General features: G+C 44.2%; 1 protein-coding gene across 1 annotated transcript in view; it reads left to right on the top strand.

Annotated features, from left to right (window-relative positions):
• Positions 1 to 852: 852 nt before the first annotated feature.
• The window catches only part of LOC132909692 (uncharacterized), a 179,505-nt gene continuing 159,223 nt past the window's right edge, over positions 853 to 21,134 (top strand). The window contains exons 1-2 of the mRNA XM_060964653.1: positions 853 to 1,230; positions 10,644 to 10,729. Coding sequence (XP_060820636.1) covers positions 10,647 to 10,729 — 83 coding nt within the window. The 5' untranslated portion in view covers positions 853 to 1,230; positions 10,644 to 10,646. The remainder of the gene's footprint in view (positions 1,231 to 10,643; positions 10,730 to 21,134) is intronic.

Below are 21,134 nucleotides of genomic sequence, written 5' to 3'. Positions count from 1 at the left end.
AACGACTCCTTCTAACGATGGATCCTCTTTGGTTGAAGTTGAAACTAGAGAGATGGACATTGATGTCAATGAAGAGGAAACTGCGAAAAAACGTGGTAAACAGAGCAAAGAATCGGCGCACGTTCATACCATTCAACCGGATGTTCCTTTTGGGCCTTGCATTTCTAACAGTTACGAAAAAAAACGTATGTGTATTTCTATATCCGATTTGACATCGGAGAAATGAAATATATAGGACAAGTTAAAAATATTTTATTCTGGCTATGCACAGACGTCAACAAGTTGGTCCAAAGTCCTAAAGTCGTGACTTTAAAAAAGAGCGAGAGTCCGGTCGAAGAGACAGATGTTCGTACACAAAGAAACAAAGGACTATTATGTATGTAGGAGTAAAGATAAATACTTGTAAAAAATATTTAACTATCATTGTTCGTTGCTTGTTCCAGCATTGAAAAAAGAAGATATTGAAAAAATATACGAGCAGAAAAATTATGCTTACCTCCGACCTGAGGAAATGAAACACTTGCGAGTAGCTCCAAAACCAAAACCTCAAGACACGGATTCAGACACGTCCACAGATTCACCTGAATAAAGATATCGAACGATAATGTAAATCACTTTGTGTCCCGTGTCTCGTGCATTATAATATCTCAAAAATTTGTAGAACGTTTCGAGGAACGCTGTTAAACGCTACTAAAAGATTTATTAAACGATAAATACCTTAAAGTACTCGAACGGTTTCCAAAAATTATGGATTTAAGTTGGTATCATTGTTACTATTACACCGCAACTGTCGCATAAGTTGGTAACGCTGTTCCCACGATTTCAACCACCAAAATTCAGTTCATTTTTAAATCAAGTGCAACGCGGTTACGCCAAACTGGTATCGTATCTTCTTCGGTGACGACGTTTATTAACGCATCATGAACGAAAATACGTAAACACGCGTGACTTTCCATAATCTTTATAATAAATCGTTTAGTCCGCGACGCGTCTCGTATCGACAAAAACTCGCAAGACTCGTTAATCGGCCCTAGTCACTGTCCCCTCTTTATAAATCAAACCTAACCTACCGGTGTTCCGAACAAGGAACGCGGAATCTCGAGTGTTTTCGTGGAACGCGTAAATACAGTGAAACAACCGAGACGACCAGCAACCTACTATTCTCGAAAACTTTGTTCAAGTTCAGTGCATGGATAAGCTCCACTTCTCGATCGTTCCCAGCCCATCTAGGTGAGTCTCCCGTTTCCTAAAATTACATATTGTTCGTTCCCGTGGCCGATTAAAAGCAATAAGGGATTCTGGGACCATATCGACGAAATTGCCACACATGGTGTGGTTAGCTCCGCTTAAATGCCTTCTCGATTCGAGAATCGACTAAAACGGCCATCGTATCGGACGTTAATCAAGTCCCGACACACCTGTCGAGAATTGAGCCAAGCGGGGATGAGAGAGGCAAGTAGAGAACGATGATAAGGTTGAGAACGATAGGTTAGATCGTTCGAGATCGGACGCTGTGTAGTTACGTATAGCTTGACCGAGCAAAAATAATATTTCTAAGATGGATTAAGGTCAAAGAATGGCGGTACATTTCTTTTGCTATATAGTTGATCCAATCGCAGTGTCGCCAATCATACCGTTCTAATACCGAGGCGAAATCAATTTGTGATGACAGATGATATATGCGTACTAACAGCAGCATTTCCTTCATTACGACAAATTACGCAAAGCCACGAGCTTTATACTTCGTTTCAATCTTTACTCTTTATTTTACATTGGGATTTGCTAGATTAGACGATTAGTTGTGATTTTCACGATAGGTTATCTAGGTTATCTCGCCAGAAAATCACTTCGTATATCTTCAACTGTGAATAGGTTAATTGTACAATAATGTGAGGCTTCTGTGATCATAGCCAAGTAAATAAGCGAAAAAAGTAAAGAGAAGCTCTATAGGCAAAAATATAATACTTATGTACGATCATAAAATAGAAGTAGGGAGGAAAGTACCAACCTAACCCCAACATTCTTTCTATCTATCTGCTTGGATATGCTGGAAACTCCACATTTGCTCGGTAAAGCAGTAGGTCGAATCAAATAAGCGAATTGGTGGACGTGTTCGTGCGAACTATCGACCCGCAGCGCAAGATGCGTGCCTACCGGTCACGAACGCATCCGCCCGCTTCTGGCTGGAGGCTGTTATTTCGCCGCCGGGAACGCAGCCATCTCCGAATCGTCTCGGAGCCTATCTAATCATTCAAATCGCGGTAACCCGCCTAATCGCGGTATACGCAACCGCCGCTGCCCATCGGTCTTCCTCTTTGGTTCCAGACCTCGACTTCCACGCCAATAACGCAATAACGCGCCGAGGAATAATGCTAGATTGCCGAGCTGATTGCTCTCTTCTCTCGTGCCGGGGGAACTCGTGCCGCGTAACTCGTTCGCCGTGGATACACGTATAGGTTAAAATGGCAGCTGCGTCGTCGAGAGCGTTTCTGTTCTGCCTGAATTTTTAGCTTTCACTTCCGGTGGAGATGATAGCGTCTCGATGGGAGGTGGACATGAAATTTTTGTTTAGCGGAACGTATGGTTTATTACAAGTAATAGCAGACAACAACTTTCACAGAAATCGATATAAAACACGTGTGTAATATTTTGCATTATAGAAATATAAAAATTATCTAGCATAGAGTAGTGATGAAATCAGCGGTAAATAATAATCAGAATCTATTTAATATGTCATTTTCCACTGAAATTCTCACAAACGCCAACTTCAAACAAGACTATTCCCAAGATCGGTTTCATCAATCTTCCTTCCAAAGACCGAAATCCTATGCTATCGCGAAGAAAACAAAGCACATCAAATCGGTGGGCTCGTTTCTCAAGTGACTTACAAGTTTGGTTGGGTGCAGAAATCGGCTAGAACCGGACCGGTCTGCAGGAGGAAGCGTGCGTAACGTGTCGGAAATTGCCATGGCGCTGGATGTTGTGACGCGTATATACTGTACACGTTCCCCGGGCGGTGGCATGATTACGTGGAAATCAGAAGCGGCGACGTTATCGTTCCGTGATTCGCTCGTCAGGACGCCTCTCGATATACTTTGCTTCTTTATTCGCGCGGTTAACGGCTCCGGGGTAACGAGTTTCGCACGATCGACCGGCGATGATTTCTGCTCGGGGAGGAATCGACGCGGCGCCGCGCCGCGCCGTACCGCGGCAATCAGTCGACGCGAGTCGTTCTCGTCGATTTTTCCAACTAGTCGAACTTTTCATCTCCGCGGGGAGACCGTGCCTGTGCAATCGAACGGAATCGAAGGTACCGTTCGATCCAATTTTTAGGACAATTCGTTGCGCACGCTACGAAGCAGAGAGGGAGAAGATAATTGGACGAGGAGATACGCGGTTAAGTAACTACGACGCATGGTAGATTAAGGTTGGGACGTAGATTTGTTACCAGCAGGAATTTCCCTGCTGCGATGTCTATTATTTGAAGCTGTTGGGAAATACATAGCGTTTCGGAGCGATTGAGGCTAATGAATCTAGTAAAATTGAGACGTAAGAAGCGAATTACCGTGCGATAAGATTTACTAACTTGTCTAATTTGCCTGATGTGCCGAAGTTTTTAATTGGGATGTTTATGGACAGATGTAACGACGCTATATAATGGGCTTCACCCGTGTCTCTTTTTTCTCTGTATCAATCAACCGATATCTCGATTGATTAATTAAGTTCGTTTCTAGAATTGTGAAATAATCCAAGACGTATTAATTGTAAATTTTCATTTTTAATAGAAAGTCGCGCTTCGTCTCTATGTATTTGCAAAGTACTCGGATGATCCGAATTAATTTCAAAGACATGTGCTTGAAGAGTTGAAAAATGTCTTCAATAAGTCAATACCACTTTGAAGTTCTACAATGTCGAATATGGAAACTGTAGGATTCGATTTAAACCTGGTTGCAATATACTTTATGCCATCTCAAACAACAGTTACCGGACACGGTCCAGGGGATTGGCATTGGTAGCAGACGTGGTTTTATTTACGACTAGAACCGCTGACTGCTCCGGGTTCGCTCCTCCTTGACCCTCTCTTCTTGTGGTTCGCGCGGGGGTTAGAACGATCCTATCTCTACGGACGTGGCCGCGGATCATTCCCTCGCGAACTGGCTGCACTATAAAAGATCGTCCTATGGTTGTATATTACTCACGCCACCGTGTTTTCACTTGGCACGGCGATCGGCGCCGATATCATAACTCCTTGTCGTACCGTCGTTCATCCAGCAAATCCGCCCGACGACCAGGCCTCCGCCTCGCAGCGATAGCAATCCCGATACCACCGGCAGCACTGCAACGCGAGGACGAATATCGCGATTAGATTAAATTTTCATCGTGCTTCAACCTCGCACGCCTTTCCTCGGTTAAATATTTAAATTCGGGCATACGTATGCTTGGATATCCGAGAGATGCTGATACAAATCAGAACAATCTTATGGTTTTTCGACGATTTGGGATAGTGGTATTAGATCTTTAAATTCAATCTATCATATAATCGAAGATTTGCAGTCTATGTCATTTCGATCGATATAACGAAGAAACTTTCGATTTTTAAGAGACACGTGTTGGATACGAGTGAAAGAAACGCGATAGTATTTTTCAAGTTTCTCTTTCACATTTTTCTTCAAATTCGCGTGAGGTTAGAATTGTTCGATTGCTTTTTGTGCGTAGAAAATATAGACAGCCCAATAGACTCGTCTTTCTCATAGCTCGGCATCCAACTCGAACAGCGAGTACATGGCTAGCCGATAATCCATGACGATGCGATTATTCCCGGCGAGACACCGAAATAGATGGTTTACAGCCTCCCTTAAATACGTCAACGTTTACACGCGAATTCCCGAAAGTAAATCGACGAAGAATGTTTTCGCAACGACGCAGGTGGTCACGAGGCGAAGCCAACTCAAACGCCGAAGGCGACCTACCGAAATCGCCTGGTTATTATTAATAACGCGAAACCAGCTTTATTTGCGATGTCTCAGTCTTCTACACGCATCTTTATCAAAAAGTCAAAATATTGACTTATTAACGTACAAGACGCGTTCTAAATTATTAATACGTACGACGCTCGAGATGTGATCGTGTCATGGAGTTAATCGTCCCTCTGATTTGTAAATATTTGGTTAAGTGAAACGAAGCGATAGATTCTTCGTGCTTCTCGTTCCACGCGAGTCTTTGATTTTAGAACGCGTATGAGACTTCTCGTATAGTCTCTTCGAATTTCGTACGAGCTGTGTTCAATTCGTTGAACGAGTTTCCGATCTGTGACAAGTCTCACGATTTAGTTCGTCCTTTCTTCAAATGAGCCAAGAGGCAAACTACCCGTAAAATAAAAAGCATCTTGGCGAGTGATCTCGAGGACCGGGTACGAACACGTCTCGGAGCAAACGGGTGCAAGTCACCCCGCGATCATTCGGCGCAGCGTTCCAGCGGCGCGGTGTTCGTAGTGACATCACAAAAAATCACGGTGCCGCTTTCTGGCCGGATATCTTTCAATTACCCGTTAATATGATAGGCGGCGGGCTATGTTGCAAGTCACCGGCACGTCGTTGCCCGCAGCACGCAGCCGGGCCGCCGCGTGATTAATCGACGTCAACCACAGGCTTCGGCGCGCAAACCTCCGCGGGGAGAATCGTCCGACGCGTTGACACGTCGTCGATCCGTGGATTTGCGCCACATCGCGGCCTCCGACCACCCCCATGCGGGACCGTTCGATCGAAACGTCACTCGCGAACCGAACAGCATTGTTTCTGTCTGAGCCGTGATATGCTTCAAGGAGTCTACCGAGGGTGAAACGGGTGACTGATAAATGACTCTTGACTTTTTCCGATTTTTACGGGTTCTGTATCGCTTGTTTTGTATCGCTAAAAATGTTTTAAGTAACAATTAAAAAATTCCTACGATCCTAACGATCTAGAGGCGTGTTTAATATTCGATAAGATCACACACGCTATCGGCTAATGTGTTATATTCTTTTAGCAAGGTGTTCCAAGATCAACACTTTCATGTCTTGGACTAATTTCGTATCTAAGTATAATAGCACGGCGATAAATAATAACATATAGTTCAAAAGTACTTTGTTCAGAGTTATTTGTCGAAACGATTAGCGGCGAAGTATGTATTTACATTGAGAGCTCCATCTCTGTTTAATATATAGATGGATGAAAAAGCGCGACGAAAATAATTTCTGAAGACTGAGTTTAAGTTTAGCTCTAGAGACTAATTGGCCAAGTGACCTTTCTAAAATTGATCTTGACTGCTCTAGTTTCTGAAAGTTTCTTTCTGCCGTCAGCGTGTGTATGGCGCTATTAGCCAGGTCGTTTGATACTTTATTAAAGAACCAACGAATAGGTAAACTTAATTTTCCTCTCTATGGCGCATCCAGGTTTAAAGAACACATTACGCGTTCACGGCATGTTATGTGTAATAAACGTACAGATTAAATTAATTGTTTCAATGCTGTTCGGACGATCGAGCATGAAATCGCACGCGTTGGTGTGCATAGCGAAAGTTGAAAACGCGTTCAGGCGATAAATTGTAATTTCAATATACCGTTTTAGCAAGCAATTCGCGTTATAATTTCATCCCTGTTTTGCTCCTTTCGATAATCATATCAAATTGTTTGGACAACTTATTTAAAAGCAAACACTGCTATCTTTCATCTTGTTAATAAGTTTCGCCTCTCTTCTTACGAAATCGCTTTCGATAATTTCGTACATACGTACACGATATCTCATGTAACTTACAAACTTTCAAATTCACTCACCTGTCGTGAGTTTTTGAAATGCACGGTGCGTCACGAAAAGTGCTAAATATCGAAGAATTCATTAACTATCGTTACATTCATTAACTACTTAACTTTCCATTTTTACGCCTGACAAACTATAATTTACTCTTCACGATCATAAAAAAAGAAAAAAGAAAATACTAGGAGACGAATGGATTAGACAGAACCGCAGATCAAATACTGTTTTCATCTAAATTGACCAAATCAGCGATCGTTGCCTGTTCTCGCGTCGAAGTTTAGCGTGAGACACGCGCGAACGATGAGAGGAAACGAGAAGAAGCGGTCTGCTAAATGCCCCGACTAATTCGACGAAGGCACGAAAACGACGGGGTTTTTTCCCCATTCTCGCGCTAGTGACACCACGAGCCGCTGTCGTTTCCCATGATTCTTCGAGGGTGGCGTAGAACGATTTATGGAGGGACAACGGTGTCGCTGTCGAGGAGTATCGAGGGGTTGCTTAACTCGTACCTGAACCGAAAGCACGAGAAGATAAGGGAGCAGAAAGAAGATTGGAAGCGTTGTTTCGTTGAAACCGTTGAGTGCGATAAGAAACTATGTCAATTACGAAATTTTGTCGAGAGTGGAACCAAGAAGAAATTTTCGTTTCGCATCGAGGCTGTAGAATTATAATACTTAGTTAACTAGTTCTCTGTTCTAAGAAAGAATCTTTGATACGATTGAGTAGTTAGGTCAGGTATTATATAACGAACTTTCAGATTTTATTTTCTATGTAATAATTCAAATTGCTCAACTTTCTTTCCAAGTAGATAGAGATTTTCTTTCATCGCCACTAATTTTTTGTAATATCACATCTTTATGGTATAGCTGTATTAATCACTTCCTCGATTTTCCTTCTGACTGAATTTTCGCTCGTCCGAAGGACAAAACAGAACGCGATGTGGGTGGATGACGATTTCATCGAAGTTTCTACCGCACACTGGTCGAAATCGTTTTCTCGTTAACGCACAGGAGAACGCAATAACTTTGTTCTCATCTCTCCACGCAACCGACCACTCGCGAGAATTAATCGTACTCGTGACGAACGTTCGATCGTAATCGAATTGCCGATGATGGAGCGTCCTGGCTTTGATTAAACCCACCGTCCGTCCCCTCGGCCAAAAAACTCTGAGTAATTATCGTTTCGCGTATACGTTGTTCTCGTCTACAGAAACTGCCAATACGCTTACTATCACAAGCCGAAGAAAATGAAAAGATGTTTGATAGCGTTGGTTTATGTGGTCTTTCGACGTTCCAAGCTCCACTTGATCAATTACTTCGGCAAAATGTGACTCTCGGTATAATTAAATTAGCAAAGGCGTAAATAGAAAAATCATCGAAATTTTTCCAAAGAATAAATATCCTTGTTTTATCGTTGATCGTAGATGTAATATTTTGTAACGTAAACGAGTTTTTAAATACTAAAATTGAGGAACTTGATAAATATAGAATATCATTGAAAATATGGAAATACAGGAAGACCGCTGAAGCAACAATAACACAAAAACTTTCTGATCTAGTTCAGAGAAGCGATTTTGCTGGCGAAACGGGTCGTAACATATTTCAAAAGGTAACGTAAAGGCATCGCACAAAGGAACCCACGCAGAGAGTCCAGCTTCTGCAAACAAGCAGGCTGTTTTGAAAGAGGAAGTTCGACGATAACGTGTCGCAAGCTCGTGCGGTGGTTCGTACACGTGTTTAAATCGGTATTAAGTACATCGGCGGCGGAACAGTGCCAAGAGGCGAAGTCAAACAGACGTTTATCTAACGTGTAATGGCATAATTTGCGATGGGGCTTAATCACATCAATGTTACTTGGCCGTCCAGCAGAGTGGAATAAGCTGATCGTGTCTCAGACTTCCCTCTGCCTCGGTTCGCTGTTGCTTGTTCACCGCTCGTCCGCGCCACCAAATTGCATTATACCGGAAAATTATTAGAGGCCCGTGAACCGTGATTAACAGTTCCGCTTCAGATTTTAACATACGTATTCGACACACATATTTCAATTACTCCTCTTTATACTCCACCTCGTATCTCCCAACAAAAAGATAGAATAGAAAACTCATTACTCCAAGGAAGAGTAAATGACCTAAGATGCTTATACGCGTATACTTCGCTTCGTACTTTCAAACCAAAAACGCCTAGAAAATTTGCCACTAAAAATGAAGCGATAACCCAGCCAACCCGCAGGAAGTCGGTCACTTAAATTTAGCTATATCGAGCTCCATCCCTCTGTCGTATTGTAAGCTTCTTTTATCCCCAGACCGATAAACAAATTGTTCTCCAAAGGCGTTCGGACGAAAGGCTCGTTCCCCGAACGGTCGTTCGCTGCGGAGGCGCGCAAGAGTCCCCCCAGTGTCGTGCCTATAAACAAGTCGTCGTCGAGCGTCGAAATAACGCCAGCTGTTGGCAGCGTGCCTCTGTTGACATAACTTTGACAAAGTCGTTGACAAAGTCTCGGTTGCAGAGCGGTTTTTACGAGACTCCAGCCCATTAAGGCCCGATAAATCTGCCTCGGTCGGATCGTCAAGCCCTATTTTCATCCGGCGTGAAAACACCGCGCTCTCCCTTCTTCTACGCCCTCACGTTCGCCGTGGTCCGGTTCCTCCGGCGCTGTTTGTCAACCCGGTGGCCACCGCGAGCAAACAAACGTTCCGCGCCACCCGTTATGCGACACACGACCGTCGCCGGCAGCACGCGCCTTCTACACGACGATTATTAATAGCCTTGCTCCGGCCAACTCTTTCCTACAACCTCAGGGATGGATGCATCGAGCCAAGATATCATCTCGAGCACGCTGCTTGCTTAGAGGTAAAAATTTTCGGGGTGCCGGGTTTCAACCGATCCTTGTCGCGCAGATGCTACCTACGTTCCTAGCTGCGGTTGATCGGAATTTCATCGGGCAGAGCTTAGCTTCTCTCAAGCTTTAACCTCTCTTCTTATTCGTTCGTCTGAGATGCGAATTTATCGTTGGTATCGAGAGATTTTCTCTCAGGAGGAGTGTTTTAACAGAATTTTTACCCTTTAAATGTAGCACGTGTTTGGGTTTATGTATCCGTTCGAGAATAGTAAAGCGAATATTTGGATTTTTAAATTTCTGAATACTCGAATTTTCAAATTTCTTAATGTTTCGATCTTTAAAATCTAAAATTGTCGAATCTTTGAATTGCAAGAGAACCGTGGCAAAAACTTGATGGGGCGGGGTGACTTGGAATTTGAATCCGTGGATGGGTTAACGCCTCGGAAGTTAGCGATCTGTCTGCTTAGGCGCCAGACCATAACTATGTTACCCACGAAAAATAAGATTCGCTCGTAAGTACATCACGCGGAAGTGGATGACGAGTGTTCAGCTTTCCGAAACCATATGCTATATCATTGCTCTAAAATAAAGCGAATACCGTATAGCTCGTCTTCTACCCTCGTTCCTTCGAGATAATTTATGAGCCGACCGGCGACGCGACTTGCCAAACATCATGTGGGACACGAAAAATTATGTCGAACATGCTTTCTCTCCAACGCTCGTCACTGAAATAACAGTAGGACTCTACACACGAATGTTGTCTGTATATTAACAGTTAATTTATTATTTCCTCTCTAATTTTTCCTTGATAACAATGATAGCAACTCGTGGAGATGTGAAAAGGTTAACCGTATAGTAGAAAAAGACTTAAAAATATTCGTCAACCAAGTTCTAGGCACATTACTGACAGCTTTCCTTTTATCATCGTCATCAACGTAACTCTTTCTTGTAACGCGTTAATTACTAAACGAACAAATGAAAAGATATTTCCAATTTCGCAATTTCTGTTTGCAGACGATGCCCGACGACCCTCACTCGCGCAGCCCCGCGGAATGCTCACCAAGGAGCCTCGCGAAGAAGATCGAGAGCTGCATCTTCAGGTAAGAGAAGAATGTATCTATGTAGTTCTGCGAGAAAGAAGCCGCGAGGCCGATCGAGTTCAGTTGATTCTTTGGTTTCTCGAGAAAAAGGGGTTGAAGGGTCGAGGATCGTTGACCACGCTCGTAGCCTAAAGGCATTCGTTGATTACCGACCGAGAAGGGATTTTAATTAGCAGCGTTTGCTCATCGCAAACACCGGCCAATCTGCCTCTCATCGCGAACACGCTCGCCTATCCGTTATGTACCAGCGAGATTTCAAAGTAAAAATTCTGGCTGGACGCTTTGACTGTACGCCATCGGGTCAACATCGAGTTTACTCTTGGAGTCGACCCGCTTTGCGAGCGAGAACTCTCGATACTTTGTGATGAACGTTCGGGACGTTGTTTGGGATAGTTTGAAGGCAGAACTTTTTTATAACGCTGAAGATTTTTGCTTTATTGGTAGAGCGAATGGAACATCGAGATTTCGCATGAAAGTTAGATCCGTTAAAATTTCAAAACGCATATAATATGAGAATATATATAAAACATCCAAAGTGTAGTGCTCTCTGTAATACTTAACAGCAGACAATCTTTCTGCCAAGACTCTATCTTTTTTAATTATACTCCCGAAAATATGAATTTTCGTGAAAGTCTACGGTGTAGTCGTAAGTAGAGTCAACGAACAGAAAATCATTTGATCGAGCATTACCTAAACTTTCGTCTAAATAAACGGATTTCTGTATGAACACGTGGATACGTGAGTTCGTAGATACGACCTCTAGGATAGTTACCCAGAATAAAGTCTCTGGTCGTTCAATCATCCTACCGTCGTGTGATCGCGACTCGTTCCAGGAGGGGGACAAGAACCTTTTGACATCGCGAAGCTCATTACGATCGAATTCCTCGAGCGCGCGAACCACGAGACAGCAGGATGGAACGAAGGAGAGAAGCAACGATCGTGGAAGGGGAGAAAAAGTGTCCATCGACGGTATTTCTGGCGCGTTAGGGCCCCGGTGTCGGTCGCGTCACACGCGCCTGACAAATGAGACGTTGTCGTACGTTTGTTCAAATTACTGCCGGCATTCCGCGTGCACGCTCCTCGCCCGAGCACTCAACGAGCTTTGAAATATTACCCTCGTCACCTCGAACCGTTTCCTGGCCCCACGAAAAACCGCCTCGGCGATCAGGCTAACGGTCGATCCTCTCGGCTGTTTTTGCTACGATACAATGTAAGTAGTCGCGGCTCTCGCGAGTCGCGCGTTCGCATCTCCGTCTTCGTTTCTTCTTGCCAGCGCGCGTCGCGCCACGGAACGCGCGCTTCTTGTCCCGAGCTATCCACGATTCGTTCACGTTTGCGATTTGACACGAGCGTGAAGCGTGACCGAGCCTTCTTTTTGATTCTATCTTCGCTGAAATGAGTATGGCGTGTGTAATAAGGGGAGCGTGGTGCGCAGGGTAAGTCGTCTAGCATTGCAACGTGAAATATTCACGATGCTTTTAATGACATCGCGGGGCAGGAAGTGGAAGACCAGTTGAACGTGACGAGCTGTTGATCGCGCCAACATATTCACGTTTTTGCGCGATCGTGCGCTTGTTGCTTGGATTTGGTGCAGGTGGATGGATGCTGCGAGGGAAGTCGAATAGATGCTAGACGATTTAGACTATTTCTCCTTTACGACTTGGATTACACGCTCTCTTCGAAATACAGATCACCACGATCTTCATACGCTTCGAAGAAAATCCTGAACCTTCCTGGCGACACTTTTATGTGCGACACCCTCTAAATATATCTACCTACTTCCACAAGAAGAAGGTAGCTCGTCCTGTCTTGCGGCGGGTTAACAAACCTTGCAAAAGAACCGTATCATCAAAAATTACATCTCGATTCGAGATAATCTCCACATAAAACGCTATATAGAGGTAGGAAGACGCAGAGCAAAGGAGTGTCCGGTGTGGAATAATTCCTGTGCGTGACGGGGAACGCGTACAGATTACACCGTGACGCGATGTCAAGAGTGATCTCGCGATGGTCGTGTTTCTTGTCGGCGACAAGTAATCCGGAATCAATTACTAGTCCTGGCAGCCCTAAGGAACTGGCACGGTCACGGCGGAAGAGGCAGGGGGACAGCCGGAGGGACGCGACGACCTTTTTAGAAGCAGGAGGATCATTAATCACCCGCTTTTTAGCTGGAAATTCCCTCGCGCCTAGTTTACAAAACGAGGGTCGTCGAAATCGCCCCGTCACCCACGACAAGGGTGATGGTTTTTGTAGTTTCACCGACGACCCGCCTTCCAACGTCGGATCGCTGGCTCCTTCACGTGCGATTACTCGAGGTAATCTCGCTTGTCTCACGCGATCGACTCGTTCTCCATTATCGTTCCGAGGACGCGGACGTTCGTACTTATCGCGGTCAGAGGCAGATTTGTTAGGTGTTGGTTTAAAGTTTAAAAAACCATTTTAAGTGCCTAGCGTTATGTACAATCGTGTAATTCCGCGTTGGTTTAATGTAATACTCTTAGATGTAATGTTTATCGTCGAGCAACACGAACGCGACGGATATAAAATTTTACGCTTTAGTACTTGTACCGGTACTTAGTACACGCGAGCAATATTTAAGAAATACACGATCTACGAGAGCTATTTGTTCGATTTAGCTCTTTGCTGGTCTTCGCAATTTTTTGAAGCTAGAGGTTACCAATTACGTAATTCGCAGAGTGGAAGAAAGTGTAACTTCACCTTCGTGTTCCATTCCACGATTCCGAAAGATTCACTTTCTATATTACCATAAAAATACAAAACAACGATATATCTAAAATTCAATCAATCAAAATACCATAACGCAAACAGGAACAAAGGGTAGTCGTTCTGCAAATACCCTACGCTATTGTGTGATATTTTTAACAAACGTATTCGGTATTCTGTTATCTGAAAACATTTGTACGCAATATCTGCTGAAAGATCTCTAAGTATCCGTAGGTACGTATCTGTATAATCAACTGACAGCATTGACATTTACTCAGAGCTCCACTACACGCGTAAGAATGTATCGGTTATGAGAAAATCCGCCGACTTCTCCACCTCGCATAAATCGTATAATGGAGTGTGTAGTGTTGACTTAGAAGGTTGTGTCTGACATTCGTCATTTGTCTGTTCTAATACATAATACGTAATGTTTATAACTGGTTGTAAGTTGTAAGTTTCTCCGTGCCGTAAAACCTACGCACGAAAGAGTAATTACTCGCTTTCGTAGTTCGTTTGCATTCATTCGCATTATTCGTTGCGTGCGATCGGCCGTGTTACTGAAACTTGTTATGTACAAACTTAATCACTTGCTGCATAGCTTTTTTTCACGCGGTTGTGTGTTGTATATAATACACGTGTATTATGATATCGACTACTTTGAGGATCGAGTCTTTGTTTTAACTCGATTTAGAAGCAAATCTCTCTTGATAAATAAACTTACTGTATCACGGTATCGAGGAAAACTTCTGGCGAGCGTATATTCTACGCGACCTTGTCTCCGATTTGCAAACCAAGCGAGCACTCCGGCAGAAGGGACGGATTTTTGTTTCTCCACCTCCCTCGATCAGTCACTGTAATTGATACCGTCTCCGCGAGACGAATGTTAATACGTTGGAGCGCAGAAAAACTCGAAAATAAATTGAATCACCGGGGCTCCTTCCACGAAGCCAAAGGTCATCGAAAGAATTCGACCTTGTCCCTACCTTCACCAGCCACTGGATTATAATTAAATCCTTCGAACGTTCGTCTCCCATTTCGTCGCAATTAATAAGTTAGCATCGAACACTTACTTTTCTTTATTCGCTTCTTTTCAAGACGATATTCTAAGAAAGAAGATACAATTTTTCAATTCTATCACTCTCTTTCTAATTAGAACTCTTTTACGAGCAAACTTTGCAGGTTTGAAAGAATCGAGGAACAACATTCAAAGCTATTTAACGGCGTTAGATCGAAGATCGAGTTGCACTCGCATTCGTGCGACGTTATCAAAATGAACGACGTTATGAAAAATGACGTAGCGGCTGTGAAACGTTCGAGGAATTTTCCAAGAGGGTTGGATAGAGCCATTTTACATAGCGGTCGAGACGATTGCAGCGGCGGATTCGAGTATTAATGTTCGTTTCGCGAAACGCATCGCGCGACGCGGAAAAATTGAAGCGATTTGCGGTCGAACGAAGGAGGTTCCGAGAAAAACTCGGCTCGAAACTCGATTTCAACCGTAATGCCGACCGCAAATCGTTTTCATTTTTTGCCAGGCAACTTGCAACCTGCCTACCCCTCTCGAATCGATCTCTCCCTCGCCTCGAAAGCTGCACAAGATGAAAAGCGACGAACGAAGACGAGCAATAGAAACAAAATGTTATATGTACTTTGACCGTTTTACCGTGTTCGAACACGCATATCACGAGTTATAAAAGTACCGGATTGGTCGTTTCTGTCTTGGAACAGCAGATTCGTTTCGCTCGGGAATAATTAATGCCCGGCTGGATGTATCAATTACCAGCTATTGCCATTCGCTCGCATGCGTGCGAGACCGAGCAATATCATTTCGCGATATCGTAATTAAATTTCCCAGCCCGTGTCTCGGTTCAAGTTGAGGGTTAAACGATCAACCAAAAGAAGTTTCAGCGAAAATCGCGCAATTTACTCGTCGTCCATTAATTCGAAAAGCGGAGGATCGATTTGTACGAAATAATATATCGCGCACGAGCATCGTTGAGAAATAACGCGTCACGTCCACCAGAAAGAACCGTGAAAAGTCTCTCCCTTCTCTAAGAAAACAATAATTTTTTCCAGCTTGCAAATCGTCGCAAGATCGGCGTTAAATAGGCGTCACAGCGAGTCTCGCGTGACAAGTCCATAAGAAGGTAAACTTCTGTCATGAAAGGTGAATTTTCGTTCCTTGATAGGTCGTTTCTCGGTGCGCGACGTACGAGATCGGTTTACACGAATCGAAAAAGTTGGTACCGCGCGTTTCGTCGGGATCTAGCTGACAGGGATAAGGACTGAAATAACAGAGACGCATTAGCGTCGCCGATGATCAAAGTGCGAGGTAACCGTCGGTGGGACAGAGAGGAAGAGAAAAAGAGAGGTGGAAGAAAGGAAGGAAAAAAAGACGAAAATAGGGAAGCCACCCAGGCTGTCGTGGCCGTGAGTTTAACGCGTACGTTAATGCCTGTCGGCCAGCCTGGACCTCGTCCTCTATAATTAGCCTGTATTGTGTTACTCGCGAGCGGATTATTGCGCTCATAAACCGTTCATAAAGTTTTTCGGTGCGACGATCTCGTTTGTTGTTGCTCGTTACACGCGAACCTGGACGCAGGCCTCATGCCTGTCTCCGTGTCGGAATTCACCGTGATCGTTGTCTTTTACCCTGGCGACGGTTGCTTCCCCATCTCCAGCGTCTGTAGACTCCGTTTTACGACGATCGTGATGGAAAAATTCGTTTTCGACTGCGGTGATGTAGGTAGACTTTTGACTGGAACGTAACATCGAAAAAAGATATTTATATATGCGGCAACGGTTTACGATTTACCTACGGTTTTCTCGTAAACATCGACTAAAATTCACGTACGTTAAATCGTGCGGCAATAGCGTTTCGAAATCGGAACGTTCTCGTTTACACAGAAATCGAAGGAAATCGTTGGACGTACGAATCAACCGCAAGCTACGACGTCCTCGGTGATACAGGAACGAATGATACTTTGCGGACGTTCGTACAAGATCGCGGATACTTTTTGCCCCGGTGGTTATGCACGACCGGGCATGTGCGCCACGCGCCTTCGATCCAATTTAGTAGCCTCTCGTTTGCCCCTCTGTCTCTTTCTCTCCGCGCTTGGTGATCCTGTTTTATTTGGCTGACGGATAACGGTGAGTGGCGGACACCAATCGATCTACATTTAACCCTTAACGGTCCGATCCGATCCGTTTCTCTCGTTCGAGCCTGAGAATAAATGCCCATAAGATCCGGCAACCTTCTCCATTTCTACGCTTCTCAAAATGCTTCAGAATGTGACGATGTGTTGTATCTTTTTTACTTACCTACTTCCATCTTCCTGACAATTGCAATCTGTAACTATAGAAAGTTTAGATACCAAAATTAGACCGACAGATATATATAACGTTGTCCGAAAAGTTTCTTTCGTTTCGTAAGGTGATACCAGATGAATAATAAATTTTGTTTCATATTATTTTATTGAATTAGGTATGACCCATTTCGTTCTATTTCTGTTATTATGTTCGTGCATAATTCAATTAACTAATATAAAGGAAAGAACATTGTGCGTCTATTATTTCCTTATAAAACGAAAGACATTTTCCAGACAACGTAATATATAATGTAAACTAAACTGAATATGTAAATCTGAGATATATTTCTATCTAAAATATATCTAAAATATATCTAAAATATATAGAAGTTAAGTCCTCATTAAAACTCCTAGAAAGTACTTCTAGACGATCCCTCCCTATACAACATTTAATTCATGCTCTTGATACGATATAGTATAATATAATTCGATATACATCCGAAGAGGAACTGCGTTACTCACGAAATGAGCCGATACTTAGAAATCGTTTAAACGCAATATGTCCAAAGTTACGCGTGAGCTACTTGCGCCCATCGCTGCATAGCCGCGTCAGGGGAACATCGCGAAACGGTGATTCGCGTTTATATTTCTGCCTATATACCCATACAAACACGATCGTATATCCATCTGTAATGGATTTCATTCGGGCGGCAATGCGATAAATCGCGCACGCGGGAACACGCCGCGCGCCTCGACGAACAGAGAAAGTCGTAATGAGACTCGCCGACGGAATATTATAAGTGCGCGCCGCGTATAAATTAAGGCCTACTTATGGGGCAATAACGAGTCGAATACAATTCTGATTACGTAATTATCTGAGGGAGACCTTGCTGTTGGCGGCGCTCCGTCGAACTAGGTAGAGTAGAGCAATAAATTTGAAACAGCTCGACGGAAGTTCGTTCGTTTCCCTTTTCCTCCTTAACGTACCGTGCGGTTATCAGTCGCGGCAAGCTGTTTCTTCCTCGTTGACGCAGCTGCTCTCAGTGTCTTCGTGCCAGCTCGTTAATTACTCGTTACTCGAGAAAGCATCGTGTGCTCGATACGAAGTGAAATGAAAACGATATCGCGGCCAATTGCATTGAGAATTCGGTTCTCCTTGAAATTTATTTTTCCCCTTTAAAACGTTAACTAGCCAATGGCGTATACGCTATGGCATCGACGTGTCAAGTAGGAACATTTTCCCATGGCAAAAATGGATTTATGCGTCAATTTAGATTTAGAAAATGCTATAATCGATTCGAAAGCGGTCAAACAGGCTGTTCCGCCACATAACCAGCTAGGTAAAATGTTGGTTACATGACTGATAAGTTGGTGCGAGCGTTCCATAGCCGCTGAAAAGAAGCTCCTCGCTTCCATCCACCAGCTTAATATCGCGTGACTAATTGAGCGAATACCAACAAGTTTGCCGCGTGATTATTTAGCCGCAAAAACTACCGTGCACCAGCTGAATTAGATCTATTTAGCTGCCATGCGAAGTCATCTCGATTTTTACGTACTTGTCACCTTGCGAATTTCTCGTCGTACGATCGTTGTAATATCTTTTCTTAAGTTAATTTTCGTTTCTACGTTCTTTTGACTCCGTGCAACCTTGCAAGGGCACAAATTTCAGGTGACTGCTTGATAAGTTGATCGAGGAGGGAAGAAATGTCCATACGGTTGATCATCGGTGCAAGCGGCTGCGATACTTACGTATTCCATGTACGTCGACATCGAGTATCTTCTACCTAGGTCATCTGCAATTTCGCGCGATAAATTAGTCGCATCACCTCAGACAGCATAAATTACGAACTGCAGAGTATCGAGGATTATTGACATTTCCACTGCAATTAATACTTTGCATTCGGCAGACGCCCGATGGTTATTTCCCATGGTGTAATTACGCGCAACTGGTTCCGCGAATAATTACGCGGTTAATGTATTGGACAAGGATGAGAGCGTGCGACGGTTTATCGGACCTTGACATAGATATAAGAATACAGAGAGACCTTAAATCGAAACATTGAAGAGCGATGCTCGTCGACGCAGCGACACGCAGCGATCGACGGTTCGTTATTTCAAGCACATCGCAAAGTATTTAAACGATCGATTATTCGTTACGTTAATAAGGTCATAGACGTTCAGTGGGACCACCTTTGACCCTTTGCACTCCTATAATTTCTATCTCAGAAGCTCCTTTGTCGAGCCCCACTCGACATTCTTTCATGTCCACCTTTTTTTGCGAAACGTACGAAAGAAAAGCAGGATTGCATCCTGGAAATTGTTTCAAGATATATCATACACTTAAGAATTACAAAATACAACAATAGTGTGAATAAAACTGGTATTTAAGTGAATTTTCTTCTTCCTTTATTTATTTAAATTGTTCTATTTTTTTAGTTAAAGTAAATTTCAAATAAAACACTTAAAAACATTAGGAGCTGCTGGTGACGAAATTGAAATAAAATTCCGAGTGCAAAGGGTTAATATTTGTTATAAGTTCGAAATGGAGTAGCCAAGACTTTTCCACCAGACGATTTCTAACTTGCTTGAAACACAAAGAGAAGGAAGGTACCGAACACGTATAGGGATTCGAGCAATAGCGATGTTTGCGACGTTGTCTCGAAGCGAAGGGCTCGATAGTGGGTAAGCTCGTTAAGCTCGTAGTTCAAGCGGAGAATGACAGTTCGGGCGGTGGTATAGGACCGATGGAAGCGTGTGTTCGCGGGTAATAAAGTCGCTGAACGTCCAGGCAGAAGTGGGTTTTGTCCTGTACCGATAATGGCGGCACTTCATCAAGCTTCCTCGAGTCTGACCCCTCTTCCTGCGGGACACACGTACAACTCCTTTGCCGTGCTTCCTTGTCCCGCAGGAGGCCATCTGTTTCGTCATTACCGGCAAGCAGTAAACCACCTCCCTTTCCGCCCTTCGCCTTCGTCCGTGTCCCACGGGTGATACATCGTGTTTTCTTATTTGCCGGACGTGCTGCGGGAAAATCGTCCGAGAAAATCGAGTGATTTGTCCGAGAGGTGTTAATGGCCAGCCGTATACCCTCTCTCCTCCAACAGACCGTTTCCGCTGCTTCGTTCTTCGGTGTCGTCGTTCGGGTTCTCATTCGTCGCGGCTCCTTCGAGGTCTGGTCACGTAGGATATACGGCCGCGGCTTGTTCCAGGCACGTGTTGAGTCGGTTAGTCGCGTTCGATCGTCGATTATATCGAATATGAAAGTTGGTAACAATTGACTGTTTATGGATCGAGTGGACAGTCGGCGGTCCATGGCAGTCTAGAGTCTACGGTAAAGATTTCTCGTAATTTATCGCATCTTAGGATTTGTTGGGGATCGATAACGTTGGCATTTGCTGGAAAGATTCCAAGATATGTACTCGTCTAGGCACACCAGCGACGAAAGTGTGACTTGAGGACTTGAGAAGACGGCGGTGAGTGTCACTCATTTTCAAACAACTTACTGCCACCTTTTCGACCAATCTTTCAGCAAGTCCAAACCAAACCGATTTCTCAAAGATCCATTAATCTCTCGAACGACCCAGCTCGGTGAACCGATCTCAAAAATAGACTCAGTCATCCGGCGAACCCTTTCAGCCTTCTATTTCGAGGTTGAATGGGAGGGTAGGAGGTGGTGGGTCGCGAGTCGGCAGCGAAGGAAACCACGCTACGAAGAAAGGAAATACGTGCCGCGTATACCTTAGCAGAAGAATATCTTCGGGAGCCGTGAACCTGTCAATAAGGTGGATTCCTCGGCGCTTCTTCGGTAGTGATGGCCTAAAAGAAGCAGCCGCTCGAGGTGGCACGACGCCGTCGTGAGATGGAAAGAAGAGAGCCAGGACTGCTGTTCGATAAAGGAAGAGAAAAGGGCAAACACACGGACGAAGAGTATATGGCAGCGATCTCGGAAGCTCTTCTCTCACCCTTCTCTCGGCGTGACTTGCAGCTCGATTTCTGGCACAGAGAAGTCTCTGACGGATGCCCGGTGCTTTTCTTCGAATGCCGTATCGGGACACGGGAAGATGGCCGCGTGAGCGCGAGCGGGCGCGCTAGTCATTAGGCGGTATCGCGCGAGAGATCGTTAAGGGGGCAGCCCTGTAAAAGGAACGGGTCGACCGGGACTGGGACCGGCCCTCCTCTTCCCTCATACTCTCTCTAGGGAAGAAAGAACAAGCTCTCTCGATACTTTCTATCCCGGTGACGTTATGTAATTACCGCCGATGAAATACACGTCGATCGATGATACTCCTTCTCGCAGTCGGAGGAGTCTTCTTGTCTTGTCGTTTGATCTGTCCGTTTAATACGCTCGCACGCCAACCTCGCCAACGATAGAC

This window comes from Bombus pascuorum, chromosome 1 (genome assembly GCF_905332965.1).
Source record: "Bombus pascuorum chromosome 1, iyBomPasc1.1, whole genome shotgun sequence".
Lineage (NCBI taxonomy): Eukaryota > Metazoa > Arthropoda > Insecta > Hymenoptera > Apidae > Bombus > Bombus pascuorum.
Note: the sequence above shows the minus strand (reverse complement) of the source record. Positions and strands in the feature narration are given on the sequence as shown.